The sequence below is a fragment of the Balaenoptera physalus genome, assembly GCF_965194825.1.
Source record: "Balaenoptera physalus genome assembly, chromosome: 8".
NCBI classification, from domain to species: Eukaryota; Metazoa; Chordata; class Mammalia; order Artiodactyla; family Balaenopteridae; genus Balaenoptera; species Balaenoptera physalus.
The window spans coordinates 78,203,653-78,226,596 of NC_138887.1; the positions used below are offsets into that span (position 1 = coordinate 78,203,653).

Consider the following 22,944-nt stretch of genomic DNA (forward strand, 5'->3'; position numbering starts at 1 on the left):
TGGGCGCCTTCTGGTCCAAACAGGACCGGAAAGTCAGTCATGGACCCCAACAGAGAGGCTGTGAGCTCACGAGGACCACCCCGGGCCCCCATCCCTGCCCAGTGCCTGCCCAGCACCTGCCCGGGCTTCCTCTGTGTCTGTCAGTGGCCCTCCACTGGCCTTTCTTCTCACCTGGTAGGGCTGTGTTTCATCTCTCTTTCTTGGGGGAATGATCCCCAGGGACACCTAATTGAAATAATGAAATTAATGGTAATAACAACGGCGAGCATGCATTGAGTGAGCCCGCCGTTCTTCTGCGAGCTTTACATGTATGAACTCATTAGTCCTCCTAGCAGTCCTGTGGGGTGGGGACAAGCGCTGGCTGTCCCATACATGGCAGAGAAGCCCTCCCAAGCCCTTATTATAGACCGCTCAGCAGCATGTGGTCCCTTTTCTGAAAGTCTGTACTCTGCCGTCAGACACACCACACTGCTGCCTCCCTTCTCTGCCTTTGCCCCCCCTGTCATGATTACATCTCTGCCCGCCTGGAAAATGTGGGGTTCCATGCTCCTCTCACATCACGTCCTTTCCCTGGGTGAGCTCTCATCCCAGGGCCTCACCCATGCCCCACATGCCAGAGTGAGAAGCAAGGGCCAGGCCTTAGGAACCACGTTAAGGAGCTGAGGTGATAGGACCACTGGATGGTGCTCACTGGGGGTGGCGGCTGTGTGACCCAGCCACATCTTCCTTTGGAAGAGCTCACGGTCACAGCTCTGTGCGGTTGAGTGAGGAGACCACTGGGGAGGCTGTAACCATGGTCCCAGTGAAAGGTGGTCAGCCCTTAGCTAGGTGGGAGTGCAAGGATGGAGAGTAGGGCGTGGATTCCACAAATATTCGGAGGTCAAACCAGCAGGACTTGGTGACCAATCGGCTATGGAGCATGAAGGAGAAGGAGACAAAGCAAGAGTGACGCCAGGGTTCTAGCTGGGGCTGAGACAGGAAATCGGGTTTTGTAGGAGATGCTGAGTTGAGTCTTGGACACGCTGTGTGTGGATTGTCTTGGGCCTTTCAAGGTGGGGATATCCAGCAGGCCCCTAGCCATGGAAGGCAGCCCCCATGTTGTGCAGGAGTCAGGGTTGGGAGTTGTCTGTGTAATTCTCTCCTGAAGTCCTTGGGCCTGGTGGTCTCCTTTAAGGGCAGTGGGGCAAGGGGCCGAGGGCAGGGCAGACACAAGCCCCTGCATGCAGTCGGGATGGGCAGGGTGGGGCCCACTCAGTAAGGGCGGAGAGGTCAGTAAGGGCAAGAGGCCTCTCGGTGGAGAGGAGGGCCGGAGTCAGATGAGGGGGGAAGTATGAAGGGGAGGTGAGGAGGTGGTGATGGGAGTACAGAGAACTCCACAGAGAGGCTGGCAAGGGCTGGAAGGAGAGCAGGCACAGGGGTCGGAGGGTCCACTGAGCCCCCCAGGTCTGAAAATCTGGTCGCCAAGCTCAACGTCTTCCTCCTTCTCACAGGCTCATGTCCAGCGAGTCACCCGTCTTGGCGATTCCTAAATAGCTCTGTTTGTCCTCGCTCTTCTCCGTCCCTCGGTGCCCGCCTGATCCGGGCGTGCCTCGCCACCACAGTGGCCTCTGAGGGGGTCCCTGCCTCCTAGCTCTCTGTGCTCCGAGCCCTTTCACAGTTCGGGGCCTGGGCTTTGCAGGCCTCTCCCCTCCTCCCCATCCCCCATCTGGCCAATTTATGCTCCTTTTCAGGTCCCAGCTCCGTGTCATCTTCCTGCTCCAGGCCTGCCCTGAAAGGCGGTGGGCGACTGGGGGGGGAGGGCGTGGAGCGGCATCCTCGGGCCACACGGTTCCTGCCCCTCCCCCGAGGGAGAGGGAGGGCCCACCGAGGAGGTCGATGTGAAGTGGGACCCCACCGTGATGTGGAGCCTGGGGACGTGGAAGAGCTCACGCAGGGTGATGTGTGCGTGTTACGTGTGTGTGTGTATGTGGGCGTCTGGATGCCCTCTCACCATGGTTCCCTTCCTCACAGGCTGCCCTGGGATGTGGGACAACATCACATGTTGGAAGCCTGCCCACGTGGGAGAGATGGTCCTCGTCAGTTGCCCCGAGCTCTTCCGAATCTTCAACCCAGACCAAGGTGGGTTCCCCCCGGGGGCCTCTTCAGGCCACTCTGGGTCCAGCCTGCTCCCCATATTCGGACCTCAGGCTTTTCTGAGAGACAAGCACCAGAGACATAGGGCGCCCTGCAGGCAGATATTTCCCATTCCAGAGCTCATGCGCTGGTGGGGAGATGAAATCACGGACCCTCGTGCACACAGGGACACAGAAGCACCCCTCAGACGTGGCAAGTCCACGTGGAGGTGCATCGTTGTGGCTGGGCTCTCGAACTTGGACTCCATCACTTAACCCAGCTGGGGACCTTGAGCAGGGCATTCACCCCTCTGTCCCCCATTTCCTAGTCTGTAGTCTGTCAAATGGGAATGTGGCATGGTGACTGTGGGGAACCAGGTGGAAGCTGCAGATGGAAGTCCCTTAGCGAGACTGGGCATGTCTTAATGGTCAGTGGTAAGTGTTAGCTGATGTTATCACCATTATCACTCACTCAGAGAGGCCTGGGTGACCGCCTCTCCGTGGGGAGGTGTCTGAGGGGAAGGGGTTCTGGGGAGTCTCTCCTTTGAATGTGAGTCTGGTGGTCTCTCCAGGCCTGTTCCTGTCTTTGGTGGAGGCCTCGTGGACTCCTAAAGAAGGTTGGAAGCTGATGAGTCCACATTGACACTGGGAGGGGCCTGGAGCCAGACTGGCCCTCTACCCCAACCCTGGGGGTGTCACGGGAAGCAGGGTGGCAAGCTGAGGGGCGCTGAGTTGGGCTGGGCGGGGAGAGATGGCGGGGCTGGGCTCCAGGCCGGTGATGTACTGAGAACCACCCGTGGACCGCTGAGCCCTGGGTTGGGGCCTTGGTTTGAGGAGGACACAGGGTGGGGCTCCTGAGGAGATTAGAGAGTCTGAGACACGTGTGTGCGGCCATGCTCGGGCCCCTTGAGACCTAGGTCTCAGCTTCGTCCTTCACCTGCCTAAGGCTTCAGCCAGTGTCCTTCCAGAAGTGGAGAGTCTCCAAGCTCCACTTCACTACAGAATCCTGCCTGCCGCTGTCCCTAATGTGTGTGTGAGAGGCAGCGGCAAAGTCTTTCACACCTGTTAAGTCAGCAACCTAGACTGTGCCTGGAGGGGAAGGTGCTTTTGCAAGAGGTGGCGGAGGGAGGTAGTGGCATTGTATCGGGGTGCCAGGGCCCCATCTCTGCCTCCCCGCCCAGGACCAGAGGAGGCAGGGTCTAGCTGCACCGCACCCCTGCCTCGCCTCCCCACAACTTCCCCTCCGGGGCGGGGCCTGTTAGCCACACCTCCCACCTCCAGAATCTCCAGCCAGCCCAGCAGGAGGGTGGCAGTTGAACTCTTCCATCCTGACAGCGTGGGGACTGGGTGTGACCCAGGGCAGGATGGGAAGTGCTGAAGCGAGAGGCACAGTTTGAATGGTGGGACGTCAGGCGAGGTGGCAGCCTGCTGATTCAGCCCAGGTTCTAATTCATTCCTATAGAAACCGACTTAATCACTTCCTCCACTCACGTACTCCTTTCGTTCAGTCGTTTATTTAAAGTTGACGGAACAGCTACTCTGGGTCAGGTACCATGGCAGGACTACTTCTTTTCAACCACAAAAAAACGTAAAATGAATCAGCAGTAAAATAAAATTTTCTGAAGATAAACTTTCCTTCAGACTCTATGCCTCCCTCTGGCAATTGCACAATGAATGTGTTATTTACCCCTGCTTCTTAATGGTTCATTAAGGCAGGGCTTTTTAGCATCTCCATTCACAAAGCTGGATGAGTGAAGACTTGCCTTAAATACTTAGAAAGCTGAAGGTGGCGTTTTTTCATTTTATTTCTTGGTTCCCAGGGCTGAATCTCATGCTCATTGTAATAGTTGTTGCTCTGCAGGCTATTGGAGAGACAGGAGCGTTGATCGCTCTCCTCCTTACACATGCCTCTGATATTTCTCTTTAACTGTGTCCTGTTCTCGAGGGAATCGTAGAAGTCTCCAGTGTCTGGTCCAGCCCCAGCTTGTAGTTCTCATGCCTCTGGCCACCCCCAGCAGAGCCTCTCTCCAGAGTCTGGGAGTGGGAAAGAGGAGGAAATCATCAGCAGGGCCCAGAGAGAGCAGACCTGACTTTAGCCCCCTTGCTCACCTCTGTGTTCTCTCTCTCTCTGTCTTTCTGTCTGTCTGTCTGTCTCTCTCTGTTTCAGTCTGGGAGACGGAAACCATCGGTAAGAGGAACCTTGGAGAGGACAGACTGCTGATCATCTGTCCATCTGTCCATCTGGCAGGAGCCTGGCTCTGACTGTTAGGAGTGGGTGGGGGGGGGAATGAGACGCTCATCAGGGGCTGGGTTCATCCCACCTCCCCCCCACCCCCTCCCTCCTTGGCCATCTGGAGGTGGGGGAGACACAGGAGGATGGAAGATGGAGCTCTTGGTCTCAGGGTGCTCATGAGCTTGTTTGGGAAGTTGACACTCGCCTGTGGAGGGGTTAGCAAACAAGCCCACCCGCGTGCATAGGCACGTGCATATGTACACATACAGGCCTGATTGTGTGAGTGAGCCCACATGTGGAGTTGGAATGTATGGCAAGCTCCAGAGTAGAAGAGACCTAACCAGGTGGCATTCAGGCAGAATAACGATGATGTCGGGGAGGCTTCCTGGAGGAGGTGGCATGTCAGCTGAACCTTGAAAACAGAATTTTGAGAAGTAGAGGGGAAATTGGGGTTCACTGCTAACAGGAGATTCAGCCTAAAGAAAGGGTGGAGGTGGGAATAAAGAGTCAGGAGAGAAAGAGAAAGAATGTCTGAGGAGGAAGTCTTCGGAGTTCTGGGTTGCCTTTGATGGGAGTGGTTTGTGGGCTGAGATGGAGGGTTGAGCACCAAAGAAAAAATGCAAGCCCAGGACCCATATTGCTATTCTTTGCCCTTTTCTTGAAAAGACCCAGTTAATTAATTTATTTACAAAACAGAAATAGACTCACAGACATAGAAAACAAACTTATGGTTACCACAGGGGATAGCGGAGGCGGGGGTGGAGATAAATTAGGAGTTTGGCATTAACATATACACACTCCTTTATATAAAATAGATAAACGACAGGGACCTACAAAAAAAAGAGGAAAGGCCCAGTTACCCTCTTGCAGTCCTCTCCCACTCCAGAGGCCCTCCCATCCTCCCGACAATGTCCCGTTTCCACTCCCTGTGGTCCAGTGCGGAGAACAGAGCCATGGGCCACCATTAGCATCGTAGAAATACAAAGCAAATGAGATGGCATTGGAAGGTGCAGTGTGTCAGACGGGTGTGTGTGGGCGCTCTGCGTGATGCAGCCTCTTGGCCGAGATCCCACCTCCCCCCAGCCCCCATCCTTCAGGCCAGGGGCAGCCTTGGCCTTCCACGGTGCAGAGTAAGCAGTGGATAGCCCTGGCAAGCTGATGGCCAGGTGTCCCGACTCATGCTCACACCTGTTTTGCAGGAGAGCTTGGTTTTGCCGACAGTAACTCCTTGGATCTCTCAGGTAAGGGATGAGCTGGGGTTTACCATGGGCTGGTTGGAGGGAGGGCATCTGCTAACCCGTGAACTTGGGGAACCCCTCCTTCCTGGCCGGTCTATGCCTCTCTGTGGCTGTGTGATCTTTGGCAGCTCGCTTTCCTTCTCTGATAAAGCTGTGGATTTTCTCCATGGAAATTTGCACGCAAGTGCTCAGACAGAACACTGTGCATACAATTTCAGGGAAGCACAGATCTCGGGAAAGAGCTCCTTGGTTAAGTGGTCTCTGATAGCGTTGAACTCCCATATGTAGAACAGTGGTTCTCATACTTTAGAAGTCACCTAGTGGGCTTGTTAAAGCAGATTCCTGGACCTCACTCCCAGAGTCTGATTTAGCAGGCCTGGGTGGGGCCTGAGAACGTGCATTTCTAGCCAGTCTCCCAGGTGATGCTGATGGGCTGGTCTGGGGAGGGCACCCACTTTGAGAACCCCTGCCCTAAGATTCTGTGCTCCTACGAAGTTGCTGGGGCAAAACAGCCTAGTGAAGTAGGTGCAGCCACTGCAGGGTGTTGACAATCTGGAGAGTACTACATCTTCCGGAGATTTCTATCAGAACAGTAGAGTGGCAGATTCATGGAATAGTTCTGAACAAAAAGCTTTATACTTTTCTGAGCCCACGCTGTATTATAAAAAGAGAAAGAAGGAAAATAAAAGAAAGGAAATGGCTTGTATCTCCAGGATACTTTTTTAAAAAAATGTTTTTCAAAGCGACTTCCCTTTCATCTTCCCACCACCCCGATGTGGGCAAAGCAGAGAGGAGACCCAGGGAAGGGAAGGGCTTGGCCAAGGCCGTGGTCCCCTAGGACGTGCAGACTTTCTGAAAGAAACGTTCAGAGGGACTTGGAAAGAGGTTGCCAGTAGCAGCCTGAAACAGATTTGCTGGAAGAAGGAACCGTTTGGCATCAAACTGTGGGACAGAAGTGAGCCCTTCTCTCCCTGGGCCTGCCAGATGTCCTTTTTGTCCTGGGTCATAAGACTCAGAATCTGAGCAGCGATGGAGACCAGTCTCCCCGCTCTGGGCAGAGCTCTCTTTATGGCAGGATAGCCCACCCTCCGCTGCTTCCCAGAGTCCCAGGAAGTGCATTTCTGACTCCTGCCTAAAAAGAACTGGCCTTAGATCTTCCAACTCAACCAGCAGGACACGAGGTTGGAAAAGTGTAGGGGTCTCCTTTCTTGGCCTCTGCCCTTGCCCCCTTCCTGAGTGCCCCAGAGGTGGCCTTGGCCACAGAGGGGGGGGGATTCTTCCAACAACATGGGTGTTGGAGCCTCTTTTATGCAGATGTCTCTTGTATACGATTTTCTGGCCCCTGAAACCTGAAAGGAAGAGCCAACCCCAGGTGTCCTAACACACCAGGTAAACTCCCAGGAAGCCAGTCTGGGAAGAGGGGTCAGTCTGGGGCCACACTCAGGGGCTGGGCTGGAGGCAGAGGTGGCTGCTGCCTTCTGCCTTTCCCCAGACATCCGTGATTCACCTTTAGACAATCAGGAGCGGGGAAGATGAAACGAGCAATCATTAAAGGCCCAAAGGCACCCAGGCGGGGTGAAAACCAGACTGGACTGCACTCTGCAGCCAGCAGATGACTCCTGCCCCCTCTGGTGTCCTGCAAAATGGCCTTTAAAGTCGAGCAAAAGAAAATTAAAGTGTATTAGTGACAGGAAACAGACCTCTAAACCTGAAAAGGCAAAGTCTTTTTTTTTTTTTTAAGCCTAAATATGTATCTTAATAAGATCTGATGCTAGGTTAATGGAGGTCTGGTCCTTGTTAATTAAGCCAGCCACGTGTCCCCTTGACATGGGATATTGCAGCTGCTGGAAGGCCCAGAGCTCCCGGTAAAGGCATCACCTAGAGCTCCAGGTGTGACGAGAACTCCTGCTGCACCACCACCTGAGGTGATTCCTGGGCCAGAATCTTTGGGCCTGGAATCTGCATTTGTGATCCCAGGTCATTCTTCTGCTCACTGAAGTTTGGCAAGTGCTGACCCAGGGCCTAGGGCAGGGGCTCAGGCCTTTCCCTAGGGAGAAGGAGGCTGGATTCGTTCTGGCTCAGTCCCCTCACCCCTTGTTTAGAGATCAGCTTGCACCTTGTCCTCCTACCCTCCTGGTCCTGTGTATAAAGGGTAAGCAATTACTACTTTCCCTTGGACAGTGGAGGATCTCATGAACCTTCAGCTGCCATGCTTCTCGGATGGGCATGTGGATCTCCAGGAATTCCCACTTAAGAAGTAATTTTCGATTAAGAATTTTGGGGCCCTTTTCAATCATTGCAGTGGCTCGCTGAGTTTTTGTTCTGCTGCAGGCGTGAGGGTGGTGAGCCGGAACTGCACAGAGGATGGATGGTCGGAGCCGTTCCCTCATTATTTCGATGCTTGTGGGTTTGATGAGTACGAGTCTGAGACCGGGGACCAGGTGAGTGTCTGCTCCTCACCTGGAGGTGGAGGGATGAGGCTGAGAAGGTGGGTGGAAGGGTGTGTCTCCCAGAGGCCTTGACTCCTCCTGATGGACATGCAGAAGCTCCGGTCCCCAGGCAGCATTCATGAGCACCTGCTGCGTAGCCTGCTGCGTGAGAGGGCAGGACTTTCCTTCGCTCATTCTGGGCTGAGAAACAACTGGTTTGCTGCTTGAGCTCCTCCGGCCCCCAGCCCGGGTCCTCCACCTCCCTAGCTACTCTTTCAGGATACACAGCCTTTCTGTGGCCCGGCCATTGAAGGGTTAATGTGGGGCCCAGCAGGGGGCCTCCTGGCTCCTCCTCCAGGATGAGGCTGGGCCCCGTTCTGGCTGGTCAGTGCTCCTGCACTCTGCCAGCACTCAGCTTTTCAACAGTGTGGACCCTGCAGAGGGAGGAGGTGGCTCGGGGGTGCTGGGGGCTGGGGGTGTCGGGGTGGTGGAGGAACTGATGGGGGAGTGGAGGAGAGGCCATCAACAAGACAAGAGAGGAAGGAGGAGCTGGGCAGCAGGCCCTGGCCTGGGAGATCAGATGCAGTTCCTTGGGGGCTGGGGGAAGGCCCCATGTGGAGCCCTGCGTGTCCTGTGCTCTGCTCCAGGATTATTACTACCTGTCGGTGAAGGCCCTGTACACAGTTGGCTACAGCACGTCCCTCGTCACCCTCACCACTGCCATGGTCATCCTGTGTCGTTTCCGGTGAGACCCTGGGCAGCATTCGAGCGAGCGCGGCCCGCCCCAGCTCAGAGCCCTTGCTCCATCCCTCCCACCTCCCACTCCTTCCCTGGATGTCAGCTCTGGAGGTCCCTTGGAAGGCCTTTCCCCCACCCCTAGGATAAGAGATGGGAAACTTGATCCCAGAGAGGGCAACTGACTTGTCCAGGGCCACACAGCAAGGAAGACCCTGGGCAGGAGACCTACGTTCCTCATTTTATCTTCCTGGTCTAGATAAAGGGAGGTCACAGGAGGGAGTAGGTCACGGAGTCGTGGGGCCAGGTGGCAGGGGCCTGGGAGTGAGCGAGGGTTTAGAGTCTAGGTGGGAAGAAGGGGGTGGTCTAGGTGGAGGACCCCCTTGAGACAGAGCCGTGGAGTCGGCCCAAAGCAGACCCCGAGATGGAGGGTGGAAGGCTGTGGAGTTCCTTACTTCAAAGCCTTTTGCTTCCCTGGCCCGCTGGTGTAGGAAGCTGCACTGCACCCGAAACTTCATCCATATGAACCTCTTTGTGTCGTTCATGCTGAGGGCCATCTCCGTCTTCATCAAAGACTGGATCCTCTACGCTGAGCAGGACAGCAACCACTGCTTCATCTCCACTGTGAGTGCACGGAGCCCTGCCAGGACTGGCCCTGCCTGCGACGCCCTGCCGTCCAGGTGTTTTCCTGCAGATTAAGGCATCGACCCCAGTGAACACGGAAACCCAGGAATGATCATGCGGTTACTAGCAGCCAGTGAGACCCCAGCGTGGCTTTACTTCCTGTCCCTTGGCCTCTGTGTGTCCTTGGCAGAGCAGTTGAGGAGGGTTGGGTGGAAATGTCAAGTCCCACTTGACTAGGCTCAGAGAGAGGGCTGGCTTGGCCGCGGGTCGTTTAACCCAAGATGGAGCCAAGGGGCTGATCGGCTGGGGTTCCCTCCAGACCACCTCCCCAGTTCTGATACATTTGGAGGTAAGCAGAAAAGATAGGCTTTGATGGGGTAGGAGGGAAAGAACAGCCCAGAGCACAAGACCTTGACCTGAAAGGGCTCACTTGGAGGGGGAATCTATGATATTTCCAGGGGGCCAGGGGTATTCCCCTAACCTATGTGATGCCTGAAACCTTTATTTTACCAAGGAGGCTCCTGCAGGGTCCTCCTTATTCGCCCCTCCTGTGGGGACTGGGGACAGGATGGGAAAGTCAGGGAGAATGAGCCTGGGAAGAAAAGGGGGTTCCATGTTTTCTGACCTGTGCAGAGCTGCCTCCATGGCAACTTCGACTCAGACTCATAGGATGCTGCAGTTTTAAACTCTGAACCCAGGAATGCTGAGTCTTTCAGACCCACGGGGTGTTTAAGCCCGAGCATGCTTCAGCTGAAGGGCCCTCAGGATCCTGTCTGGTCCTGCTGAGCTGGATTTTCAGGGTTCGGTGGGGACTCGTGCCACCCTCCCCCTCCTCACTCTCCCTGCAGGTGGAATGCAAGGCTGTGATGGTTTTCTTCCACTACTGTGTCGTATCCAACTACTTCTGGCTGTTCATTGAGGGCCTGTACCTCTTCACCCTGCTGGTGGAGACCTTCTTCCCCGAGAGGAGATACTTCTACTGGTACATCATCATTGGCTGGGGTAGGTCACTGGCTGTCGCCCAGACAGGTTCAGGCCTCATGGCCAGGGACGTCCTTGGTCCTGCCGTCCGGGAACGTCAGGTCAGAGGAGGGAGGCACTGCCCTGCCTCGCAGCTGATGGCACACTCCCGGTTCTTGGATCCTTTCTTGCTCTTCTTGTAGAAAGCCCACTGTCTGATGGAGGGGATAGGCTCAAGAGTCCTCCTGAGAGGCGAGGTAGCCCAGGGTTTGGGAGAGACGTGGACTCCCAGGAGACCTGGGTGTGAGGGACAGTTAGGGTCCCCAGGACTCCAGGTTTGAGAGGGAGACATGCCCCATGGGTCGGGACCCCACCTCTGAGGGGTTCATTGGCCCCCAGAAGACCCAAGTCTGAGGGGGACACCGGGCCTATTGGTTTTCCAGTTATCACGGGGCTCCTTTTCTTGCTCTCCAGGGACCCCAACTGTGTGTGTGTCCGTGTGGGCTGTGCTGAGGCTCTACTTCGATGACACAGGGTGAGTACATGCCCGAGAGCCAGGGCCGGAGCCCCACGTAGGCTCTTACGGATGGTTGTCAGCGGCTCTCCTGATTTCCCATTAACTGTCTCAGACAAACCATCCAATGCCGGGCATGGCTGCACCCCCAGCCCTGGGCAGTGACTGTGCCCTGACCCCACTGCAGGTGGACCCACCCAGCCACATCTCAGCCGGGACTCAATGAGGGAATGTGCAAGGTTTCAGAGTCCTGCTCTGCTTCTGGGCCCAACTCTGAGTGGCTCTTCTCCTTTTAGGGAGGGGAGGAGGAATATCAAGGGTGAGGTCGCATCCCCCAGAGCCCTAGGTCTGAGGGGGGAACATGGCCCTTGCCCAGGAGCCCATTGGTGCCCTCACTCCTGGGCTCCAATCCCTGCCTTGACAGGGGAGCAGAGGGAAGGACCAAGGCAACTTGAACCAGGGCTGGGCTTGGGTGTGCAGCCCGCCTGAGAGCTCTCCTTCCAGCCAGAGAGCTGGAAGGAAGGAGAGCTCTCCTTCCTTCCAGAGCTGCAGGAGGGGCTGGCTGGAAGGAGACGATGGTGCCCTTCCATCCCTTCCAGCCAGCCAGGAGGAATGATGCCCCCAAGCATCATCTCTCTTCTTTCTGTCTGTCTTGCAGCTGCTGGGATATGAATGACAACACGGCTCTGTGGTGGGTGATCAAAGCCCCTGTGGTTGGCTCCATAATGGTGAGTGTCCTTGGGACAAGAAGCAGGGAAGAAACAGAGGCCTGGGCTGAAAGGCAGGGGAGGAGGAGAAGTAAAGAGGTCACCACACAAAGCAACCTCCCGTGGCTGTGTTATATTCTTCAAAAAGGGCGCACAGGTTATTCAGCTCTTCCTCTAGTGTTGGACATTTATCTTTATCCCGTTTTCCCTCATTATGCAAGATGCTACTAGGAAGGGTTCTGTGCGTAGTTTTGAAAACGTGTGAATATTTCTTTAGAATTAATCCTTAGAAGTAGAATTGCTGGGCCACAAAGGGTATTCCCATATCATTGTCTGCATTTGTAATTTCAATCATTTAAATTTTTGCACAGCCTTGTGGGAGATAATGGTACCTTATTGTTTTAATGTGCATTTCTCCACATTGCTAGTGCAGCAGAGCATTTTTTTCAAATATTTATTGACAATTTGTTTTTATTCTGGTTATTATCTATTCTTTGCTCATTTTTCTAGTCCAGTTGTTATCTTTCTTACTGTTGGATAGATAGTAATGCTTCATCTGTTATACATGTTGTAAGTATACTTCCAAGATTGCATAATTTTATATATATAGTCAAGCCGTCAGGCTTTCTCATCATGAATTCTGAGCCTTACTTCTCGTTTATGGAAGTCTTTCCCAACCTTAAGATATAAAAGTATTCTTAATTGTTTTATAACAATTTTGTAGATTGCATTATTACACGTATGCCTTTAATCCATCTGAAATTTTATTTCTCTGTCTGATCTGAAATGATATCTAACCTAATTTTTTTTCAATGGGTGGACATCCACCCTCTCAGTTCTTTTTATTGAATAGATCCTTCTTTCTCTATTATGTAGAAACGCCACTTTATCGTAAACACTCAATGTGCTCTACTTGTATTTAGTTCCAGACTTCCTACTCCATGTTACTAATCTATTTGGCTGTTCCTGTGGCAAGTTACTGTAAACTGGCAGCATGTTTTGATATCTGGTGTGCTCATATCCCCTTCCTTATTTTTTTCCCCTTCCAAACTTTCTCGCACATTTACTTTTTCAGATGGACTTTCAAAATTGTCGAGTTGCAAATTTGTCAAGTTGCAAAAAAAGCTGGTTGAGATTTTTATAGGAACTCCATTGAATTTATAAACAAATTTGGAGAAGTGGTTTTCTTAAAATATTGAGTCTTCCTTTCCAAGAATATGGCATGATTCTCCATTTATTCAGTCTTTCTCATAGAGTCATTTTTGACAGTTTTTTTTTAGTTGTCTTGTTAGCTTTCCCTTTATGGTGTCTTTCAGTTTGTGCTCGTCTTGTGTCTAGGAATCATTCTTTCGTTACATTTTCTAGTGCGTGTATTTGTGCTGGGACTTAGGGAAGCTACTAGTTTTTGTGTATTTTTTTCTTTTCTTGGTTACCTTTTGAAGCTCTTTTATTGGTTCTTATCCATTTTCAGTTGGTTCTCATGGAAAAATTACATGATCTATAAATGGAAATACTCTTTACTTTTCATTTCCAATATTTATACTGTTTATTCCTTGGTTTCTTTGAGGATGGTGTTTGCTATAGTTTTGGGCAGTTGCCTTTACTGAATTAGCAAAGTTTCTATTCCTGGCTTGTTTTAGTGTTTATTTTTTAAAAATCAGGAATAGGTGTTGAATTTTATCAAATGTGTTTTGGAGACATTAATTGATCATTCCCTTAGTGATGGACATTTATAATATTCCAGTTTATCTTCATGATCAACAATGTTGTGGTGGATATATTTGTGCATACCCTTGAGTTACGTGTGAATATGCTTTAGAGTAAATCCCAGGAGTGGAATTTCTGGGACAAAGGATGTATACATTTAACATTTTCATGGATATCAAATTGCCCTCCACAGGCAGAGTACGAAAGTGCTCATTTCTTATGTTTTTGTTGATGTTTCCATTACTGAACTGTTCACCAATCTTATGTGGGATAAAGGTAGTTTGTTGTTTTAATCTGTTAATGTAACAAATATTAGTAGATTTCTTTTTGCATTCCTGACATAAAACCTTTATGGCCGTGATCTGTTTGTTCGTTTAATGCACTGCTAAATTCTATTTGTTAATATTTTGTTTATAGTTTTTACATTGTTCTTTGTAAGTTCTCTGGTTTTAGGTGTGTGTGTGTGCGTGCGTGTGTGTGCGCGCACACACTTTCTGTCCTTGTCTAGGTTTTGTACTAGAGTTTTGTTAGCTTCATAGGTAATTTGGGAGGTTTTCTTTTTATAAGCTTTTAAATAATGAAGTAGTATGTAAATTACATTCTCCCTAAAGGTATTATGAAAGTGGCCAGTAAAATTATCTGGGCTGGTGCCTTTTAATGCATACATCTTTGAGTACTTTTTAAATTTCTCCTGAGGTCATTGCTCTATTCTGATTTTCTACATCTTGATTTAATTTTATTAATTTATATTTTCCCATTTTGTTTGATTTTTTTCCTCGTGATGATTTAAAATATTCTATACATCTGTTGTCCTCTTTCTCATCCCTAAATGTGTTTAATTGCATTTTCTCCTTTTGGACTAACATATGCAGTTAACAGTATTTACTGTGCTAAATGCCGGGTACTGATTAGACACTGAGCATGCAGTAGAAAGCAGGACTGACATCCTGCCCTCTGGAGGATGCTTTACCATTCTACTTGATCTGTGAAAACAAGCAGAGCAAAACCAAAAAATTTTATTTTTATCTATCAAGTCTACTTTTTTTTTTTTTTTCCAAAGAGATTGGAGTTTATTTATTTATTTATTTTTGGCTGTGTTGGGTCTTTGTTTCTGTACAAGGGCTTTCTCTAGTTGCGGCAAGTGGGGGCCACTCTTCATCACGGTGCGCGGGCCTATCGCGCGTGGCCTCTCTTGTTGTGGAGCACAGGCTCCAGGCGCGCAGGCTCAGTAGTTGTGGCTCACGGGCTTAGTTGCTCCGCAGCATGTGGGATCGTCCCAGACCAGGGCTCGAACCCGTGTCCCCTGCATTGGCAGGCAGATTCTCAACCACTGCGCCACCAGGGAAGCCCTGTATTTCTTTAATGAATTTTTATCTTTAACTTCTTTCTTGTATAACTTAAATTTGTGGTACTCTTTCCCTAGATTTTGATTTGAATGGTTAAGTATTTTATTTTCAATATTTATTATTTTTTCTTAAGTTAGTGTTAGGCTCTACATTTTCTCCTTGAGTGCTGCTTTGCTACAGCCAGATGTTGCTGTGTAGTCACCTTGTTTCTTTTTATTTGCTCCCCTCCCTCCTCCTTTCTCACCATACACACAGCTTCCCACTTTGTTTAGAGAGCTTTTGTCTGAAGTGAAACGCTATTGCTATTCCCAGGCAGTCCTTTAATTAATAATGCTTATGGTTGTCCATTCTGGTTTTGCATATTCAATGACTCTGGACTTGGAGTTTCTCCAGAGGACGGCTCTCACCTCTGCGATAGCCTCTTCTCTGGTTGGCATTGTAGTTTTTGCATCACCCTGACACTGTTTGCTCTTTCTTTTCCAGAAATTGCTCCCTTTTCTGGCTCACTCATGATAATCTTTGCTATTTCTCAGTACTCTTACGGAATTCTTCATCTCTCTCTTCTGTCATTTCAGTGATATGGAGGGAGGCTGGGAGGTGAATGAGTGTTCTCATGCTGCCATCTTAGATTATAAGCCTAGATGGGATCTTGACTGGATGGGAGGAGGGCCCTGTTGGGGGAATAACAGACAGTGCAGAGGCAGGGACATGGAAAGTCTTTGCTCAGAATCATTTTCATCTGTTTTTTCTTTGCTTTTCAGGTTAACTTTGTGCTCTTCATCGGCATCATTGTCATCCTCGTGCAGAAACTTCAGTCTCCAGACATGGGAGGCAATGAGTCCAGCATCTACTTGTAAGTACCATTAGGTGAATGCCATGGTCATGTCCAACAGCTGTATGGGCCCTGCACACAGGACACAGGAGGAGAAGGCCTGGGTGTCGCTGACGGGGTACCCTAGCATGGGCATTGGCAAGAATTCTTTTGGGTTAAAGTACCTTTAAAATATAGTTGCCCACCTCTCCTTCAGCCATCTTCCATCTCACCCTTCTTGCTTCGTGGTCAGGAGCATGACAGCTGGGTGTGTGTGCTGTGGAGGCACTTCTGGCCCCGGGGAGGCAGGTTGGTCCCCTGTGATTGGCTGGAGGGGCCAGATAGGCACAGGGAATCTGAGGACAGTCTCTGCCGTGGAATCCGTATGTGTTGCGTCCTCAGTTTAAGAGGAGAGCAGGTTAGAAGGAGCTGAAGTGCTCTCATGGCACCAGAGGGGGCTGGTCCGGCCTCCATCAGAGGCCGCAACCTGGGGCTCAGAACCTTGATGGCTGCCCAGTGGACAAGTGGGACAGCAGAGAGACTCCAGCAGAGGGCTCCGCCACCCTGCCATTCTCCCAGAGAGAGAGAGAGGCAGGAACTGCTCAGGGACCAGCGCCAGATCCTTCCCTCAGGCTCCTTGAGGCTTCCCCAGGTCAGTGGAGATTGCCCTTGGTCTCTGTTCAGCCTGGGTACCTCTCCTGTGGCAGCCCTTCCGCTGGGGCCAGGGATTAGCCTAGGGCCTGGCTCCGTCAGGCTTGTTTCTCCCCGCGTGTAGGATGATTACATTGACCACCCCTCTCCTCCTTCTTTTGGCTCTCCATTTATTGTCCTTTATTTTTTCATGTTTTGGCAAATGTTTACCAACCTTTCCTTATACGCGTATGTTATGTAGCTGAAAATTGTTCATCCACGTAAGTCATAAACTCTTGGAGGTCCTGCCCTGAGGGGCTGGTAGGGCCAGCTCTCTGCCCTGGAGAGATCATTTCTGCCTTCGTCTCCAGGAGCCACAAAACAGGGCCCCGCCACTCCCCTCACCTTTTCTGGTCCAGTGTCAGAAACCATGTCCTTAAGTCTGGCCTGCTTATCCTGCTTGAGGGTGGCTTGGTTCCCCCGCCAGCAGTCATCTCGGACCTCTGAAGCTGGTGGGTAGCAAAGTCGGCCTTGTCTCTCCTTTGAGCTCTAAGCAACCATGGTTCCCCCAGCTCCTGCCCCACCTTGCTTCCTGGTAGGATCTGTTTCTTCTTCTGAGGTCCCTGGGACTCTCCTCTGGGGCCTCTCCTAGCTTCCCCTCACTCTGCCTGTGCAGGGACACACATGGTGGCTCAGCTGCAGCTTCAGTAAGGACACTCTACCGACCCCCAGACATACTTTACCAGCTTGAACATCCCGCCCCAGGCAGCAAGAACCCCAGGGTCTGGAGGGAGGGAAGTGTGGAGCCAGGGTTTTCAAGGTAAATTGTAGACTGGAAGCTGTAGAGTCTTGTCAGGCCTTCCTAATGCATAGATAAGAACCATGTGTAATTAGCACAGGGTTTATACATTTAAGTACAAACGTTTAAAGAACCAGCTGCAGGCATGCCTCGTTTTATCACGCTTCTCTTTACTGTGCTTCGCAGATATTGCTTTTATTACAGATTAAAGGTTTGTGACAACCCTGTGTTGAACAAGTCTGTCAGCCCCATTTTTCCAATAGCATTTGCTCACTTCGTGTCTCTGCATCACATTTTGGTAATTCTCGCAATATTTCAAACTTTTTCATTATTACAGTTGTTGTGGTGATCTGTGATCAGTGATCTTTGTTACTACTATAACTCACTGAAGGCTCAGATGATTAGCATTTTTTAGCAATGAAGTGTTTTCAAATTAAGGTATGTACATTGTTTTTTTAGACATTATGCTATTGCACACTTAACAGACTACAGGATAGTGTAAACATAACCCTTATATGCACTGGGAAACCGCAAAATTGATGTGAGTTGCTTTATTGCGATATTCGCTTTATTGTGATATTCGCTTTATTGCTGTGGTCTGGAACTGAACCCACAGTATCTCAGGGGTATGGCTGTAGTTGGTTTACTTTTATCATGTAAAAAATCCCCTCAAATCTCAGCAGATTTTTTTTTTAGAGAAATCTAAACTTGTGCTCGTCTCAAGCCCCAAAGATTAAACCTCAGGTGGATGTGGTCTGCAAGCCAGGTGGGAGGGCTGACACAGGACAAGGGATCAGCTTGATCCATTAAATGCAGCAACATGTTTGAGTGTTTCCAGGGTCAAGGAGACCCTACTGGCGAAAGTGAGGGACATTCAAAGTGGCCATGCCGCTAAGAACTGCAGAGCATTTAAAAACACTTGCCATTCAGTACATGCACGTTTAATGCCCACACAGCAAATCTGGATTAAATATAATCCCCATTTTACAGCCAAGGGAACTAGTTATCAGTGAAGGTAGATGAATCCAGCAGGAAAGAGTGAAGCCATAGCCACAATGCAGGCAGACCCTTGACTTCAAACTTGACTGCACCATCATTTCTACCCTCAAAGACTTTACAGTCAAGAAGATAGTGTTAAACAAGGCTTCCTGGAAGAAGAGGCCCCAGTGGGTTCCAGCCTTGTAAAAAACTGCCCCACCTGGAGTGCCTTGAGCTGGGAGGTGTCTGCTGCAGGTGGGGAGGTGGGTAGACAATGGGGGGATTAAAAAAGGGGCATGACATGGTAGGAGAGGGAGATTTCGGGGCTGCGTCCGAGTGCCCTTGGGTCAACAGAGTTATGTGTTGGGCTGATATCCCTTCACATCTGCCCACAACAGTTTTCCGGTTTTTCCCTCTGTTTCCAGAACAAATTTAAGCCTGGGCATCCCCAAGAAAGCCCGAGAGGACCCCCTGCCTGTGCCCTCAGACCAGCATTCACTCCCCTTCCTGTAGGTTGGTTCCAGCTGCTCAGATGATAAGGGTTTGTCCTCCATAGACCAAGACGGCGCTCCCGACCCAGTCGCAGAGGGACCTGTTGGGGGCTGGGGCTCCTGCAGGGGGACAGTGGCCCTGAGCCACCTCCATTCCCTCACTGGCTGGTAGAAGGAGTGGCTGGGCTCAGGACTTGGGCAGTGGCCAGGCATGGAGTGTGGGCCTGGGTCGGGGCTAAGCCTGCGCTTAGGCTCGACTTGGTTTGGGGCAGAGGGTTTGGGCTCAGCCCCATTCTGGGGTCAGGGTTAGCCTGCCTTGTCTTGGGGACCAGAGTTTACCTCTGTGAGAAGCCAACTGGTTGAGAAAAAGGAGGGTGAGGTTTCAGGGCAGACACTGATTGTGCTGAGAGCATCTCAGGCCTGGCCCTGTAGGGAGCTGGCTCTATTCCCAGTGCTCTCCCTGCTGCACGATGGGCATTGGGAGCTGCCTCTTGGGTCTGGGGTCGGGGAGGGAAGCCGCATCTGTATTTCCCTCAGGCACCCCACAGAGCAGGTCCCCACGGCACCTTGGGGTAAAGGAAGGAGAACAGACACCGTGATGTATTGGGTTGGCCAAAAAGTTTGCTCAGGTTTTTCCGTAAGATGTTACCCGAACGAAATTTTTGGCCAACCCAATAGTATATAGCTCAGCAGGGCTGTGACCTACCCAGCGTCGGAGGGATGACATTCGCCTCTGAAGACAGACTCTTCCATGTCTAGGCAGAAGTGCAGCCGGGAAGCTCTCAGTCCAGGAACTCAGCCCACAGCCTAAGGCTCCCAGTTCACATGGGGCTCTATCTTCTCCTTCCAAGGCACTCTCTCTCTCCCTTGTCTGGGGGCACCCTATCCTGACAGCTCCTGTTAGGGATTGGCAGTAGGGAATGTTTGCCCCCATTTTGCAGATGGAGAAACTGAAGTCCAGAGAAGGAAAGTGGCAACACCTAAAATCAGCAAGTCATTGGCCAAACAGAGCTTTGAGCTCAGGTGCCCCGACCCCCCAGGTTAGGCAAGGGGCACTGAGGGCTGACTGGTCCTCAGTGGTGGGGGAGAAGGAGGGTGGGCAGGGAAACTCCAAGATCTGCTGAACTGGGCTGCTGGCTGGAGTACCAGTGTGGTGGGGATTGCCTCCCTGGGGACTGGGCCGGGGCTCTGGGGGTACACAGCATCTTAGCACCAGGAGGGACCCTATGGAGAATGTTTAGCTCAGGTCACAACATTCTGTGGGCCTGCCGAGTGTCCAGTGCTATGCTGACCACTAGGATCAGGGTGAAATAGACAGGGGTGCTGCCCACAAAGGGTTCCCCTGCAGGGGTCTCTGTCTAGCATCACGGGGCTACAGCCCAGGCAGCCTTGAACGCAAAAGGCACCGCAGCATTCGTGGAGTTTAGCTTGAGACCAAAGCAGGGTCAGAAGAAACCAGGTGCTGCATCCCTGGGTTATAGATGGCAGTGTCGAGACCTGGAAATGGCTTTGACCTTCCTGCAGACACACAGCAAAGCTTTGGCAGAGTCAGGCCTGGGAGCCAGGGCTCCCTGACTTCCAGATGTGGGTGTGAGCCGTGCCCCTACTGTGGGGTTCTCCTGCCTTCCCATTCAGGCTGACGCTGCTCTCCAAGCAGCCCCCATCCGCTACCCTTGTCTGAGTTTCTTATCCTCCCTTGGATCCAGATAAGAACTGAGCTGATCAGCCAGCCTAGGTTTATCTCTTCCTCTTGATTGAATTTCTTTTCTATTTTTCACTAACAAGTGACTTTTCAGAGATTCTGACGTCTTTCTTTCTCATGCCTGTCTCTGGCTTTTCTGCCACCCATTTTCCTTTATATTTCTTTTCACTGGATCCTTTTGAACAGTCATTGGAGGTCTGGGGAAAGGGGGTCTCAGAGGAGAACAGCTGAAGCTTTAGAGTTTGGGTGTATAGGAAGTGACATCTGAGGTTTGGGCTCTCGGGCTCCTGGACCCTGATTTCTGTGGCTCACCCAGGCCAAGGTTGAGGGGTCAGGCCACTGGCTGTAGGAGAGAGTAGTCAACCTTTCAATCTGGGCAAGGTAGAGAATAAATTTGAAGACTAGAATGGCTTCCATTCCTGAATACCCAATTAAGCTCTTTTAATTATTGAGGAAAACATACTTATATGTGTCCATCTGTCTGTTTGTACGTGTACAAAACAGACCTTTGACATTCATTGAGGCACATGAAAAACTTCTCAAATACATGACTTCCTCACAACAGTGTTCCTGGAATTTTGATTTGCAGGTGGAGCACCTAGGGATTTTGTTAAAATGCAGATTCTGAGGCAGCAGGTCTGAGCCAGCCACTGAAATTCTCACTTCTAAGAAGCTCTCAGGTGGTACTGATATTGCTGGTCTGGGTAGCAGAGCATCATAACATCCCTCATCTGTATAATGGTTCACTAGTGCCCATCTCACAGTCTGGTGTGAATTGAAACATGTTTTTAATTAAATGAGAGAACCACAGACATAACTGAGGCAAGGATGCTGGGTGGACCTCGGCTTGCCCCATCTTTGAAGTGTGTGATTCACATGTTCGCCTCAGCAAAATGACGTGTCACTACATGTCAAGGACCTTCAGACTTACTCTTAAAGAGTGGGAATCACAAATTACAAATCCATGAATGCCAAAGGTCTGGCCTCTTTGTGCGTATCTGTTCTCATTTGCATCCGACCCCCTCAGGTTGATCAGTTCACCGGCAGCTACTAGGAGCTCGGCCACACGGTGCCTGAGGAGGGTGTGTGAAATGGGCACCTCTCCTGCAGTCTGACGAGATGACACAGCTCTCACTCCATTTCTTCCATGTTTGTCAGAGATGGAAACAAATGAGTTGGGCCAACCGAAGCATAAGCAGGACCGTGAGGGGCTAGAAGAGGTGGAGATTGAGCCTGATAGCTCTCTGAGGAGGCAGAGCTCTGTGCCTCGCCCAGTGCCAGGTAGAGCTGACGAGCATCCTGGGCCCACCTGTGGGTGGCTCCTTAAGGTGACTCGTTTCTGCAGGCGGCGGGGCAGAGCCCGAAAGGTGCTCTCTCAGCCTTCAGCCCCTGCCCTCTGAACGTTTATCGAGAAGTCTAGCCAGCGCTGTGCAGTAGAACTCTCGGCAGTGTTGGAAATGCCCCAGATCTGTGCTGTCCAGCACAGGAACCACTAGCTACCTGTGGCTGTTGAGCCCTTGTAGTGTGGCTCAGGCAACCCAGGAAGTGGATTTTTCACTTAATTTTAACTTACATGGTGGATGTGTAGTGTTTCATGGGTCTGCTCCATCCATCCTACCTCTGCTCCCCTTAGGCCCACACTGAGGTACCCGGGGGCTCAGTCAGAGGAAGGTGCGGGAGGGGAGGGAGGGGGGGAAGACCAGTGGACGCTCCAGTTGGTTTTCACAAGCAAGCGCAGAAATGGCCTGATTCCAGGGCTGGGCCAGCGTGAGGTCCATGGCGTGAGTCTCCAGCTGCCCATCTTGCTGAGGGATCTCCGTCAAGGCCATGCTCTGTGCCTGGAGCTGACTCTGGAGACAGTTCCTGGTCCCCTGCGTGAGCCCCAGTCAGGCCCCACCTTCCAAACACACGTGTTCCCCCCCTCCCGAACCCCACCACCTGTCGGTTTCCCATTGTGAGGGCTCACATGTGCCTGTGTGTCCGTGCACACACGTATATGTGTAGAGGTGTGTATTTCTATGTCCAGAGCTGACCACGTCTCGGCCCTTGGCTTCCCCCTTCTCCTTCACGTGATGCCCCGGCCCTGTCTCTACACCCTGGGCCTCTCCGCCCGCCCTGTGAGCCGTGTCACCCTAAGTCCCACCTCAGTTTCTCGTTGCCCAGTGCCCGCAGCTGACAGAAATGCCCATCTTGTCACACCCAGCAGCTGCGTGCAGAAATGCTACTGCAGGCCACAGCGGGCTCAGCAGCACTCTTGCAAGATGTCAGAACTGTCCACCATTACTCTGTAAGTGTGCGTGGCGTGGCTGTGGCGTGGCTGTTCTGGACGGGAGGGGGACGCATGCTGCTGCTGCCACCGCCCGGAGCTTGCGTCCGCCCAGGCTGGAGGAGAGCAGGGAGCGAGCCTGTGCCTCCGGCCCCAAGCCCTTTCCCAGCTGTTGCATGCTGACATCTGTGTGTCTTGTGAGTTCTCTGCAACCTCGTGGCCTGGGGCAGGAGGGGAGGTTGCGGGCATGGGGCTGTGGCCACTGTGGGGCAGCTGGGGCGCGGCCGGTGCTGAGCGGGAAGCAGCTTTGAAGCCTCCGCCGCTGCTGCTGTCGTGATGTGTGGTCCTCCGCAGATCCCCACTTCTCTGGGTTTCCATCTTTGCAACTGCCAAATTATTTCTAAGGGCCTTGAGCTTGAGTTCATTTAGACCGTCCTCCTGCAGGGGGCGGGACCCTCACCCCATGCACCTCACTCCCACCGAACGTGCTGAGTGACTGACTCCCCACACGAGCCTATTAGGTGGGTACTTGTATTATCCTCATTTTACGGGTGAGGAGACTGAAGCACAGAGAGGTGAAATGACTCGCTCAAGGCCACACAGTTGGCAGGGTGAGGATTTGGACCCAGGGAGTCCTAAGCACTAGTCCCTGGGGCATCTCTT

At 51.7% G+C, this 22,944-nt stretch overlaps 1 protein-coding gene across 4 annotated transcripts in view; it reads left to right on the forward strand.

Annotated features, from left to right (window-relative positions):
- The window catches only part of ADCYAP1R1 (ADCYAP receptor type I), a 51,487-nt gene that overhangs the window by 22,863 nt on the left and 5,680 nt on the right, over positions 1-22,944 (forward strand). Inside the window, exons 4-14 of one of the 4 annotated variants that reach the window (XM_082471967.1) lie at positions 2,011-2,118; positions 4,279-4,299; positions 5,544-5,585; positions 7,914-8,023; positions 8,659-8,756; positions 9,238-9,370; positions 10,219-10,372; positions 10,805-10,865; positions 11,503-11,572; positions 15,366-15,457; positions 16,722-18,323. In XM_082471967.1, coding sequence (XP_082328093.1) covers positions 2,011-2,118; positions 4,279-4,299; positions 5,544-5,585; positions 7,914-8,023; positions 8,659-8,756; positions 9,238-9,370; positions 10,219-10,372; positions 10,805-10,865; positions 11,503-11,572; positions 15,366-15,457; positions 16,722-16,869 — 1,037 coding nt within the window. In that variant the 3' untranslated portion in view covers positions 16,870-18,323. Of the gene's footprint in view, positions 1-2,010; positions 2,119-4,278; positions 4,300-5,543; positions 5,586-7,913; positions 8,024-8,658; positions 8,757-9,237; positions 9,371-10,218; positions 10,373-10,804; positions 10,866-11,502; positions 11,573-15,365; positions 15,458-16,721; positions 18,324-22,218; positions 22,303-22,944 lie in introns of those variants that run through there. The other 3 variants (XM_082471964.1, XM_082471965.1, XM_082471966.1) reach the window with 3 other exon arrangements.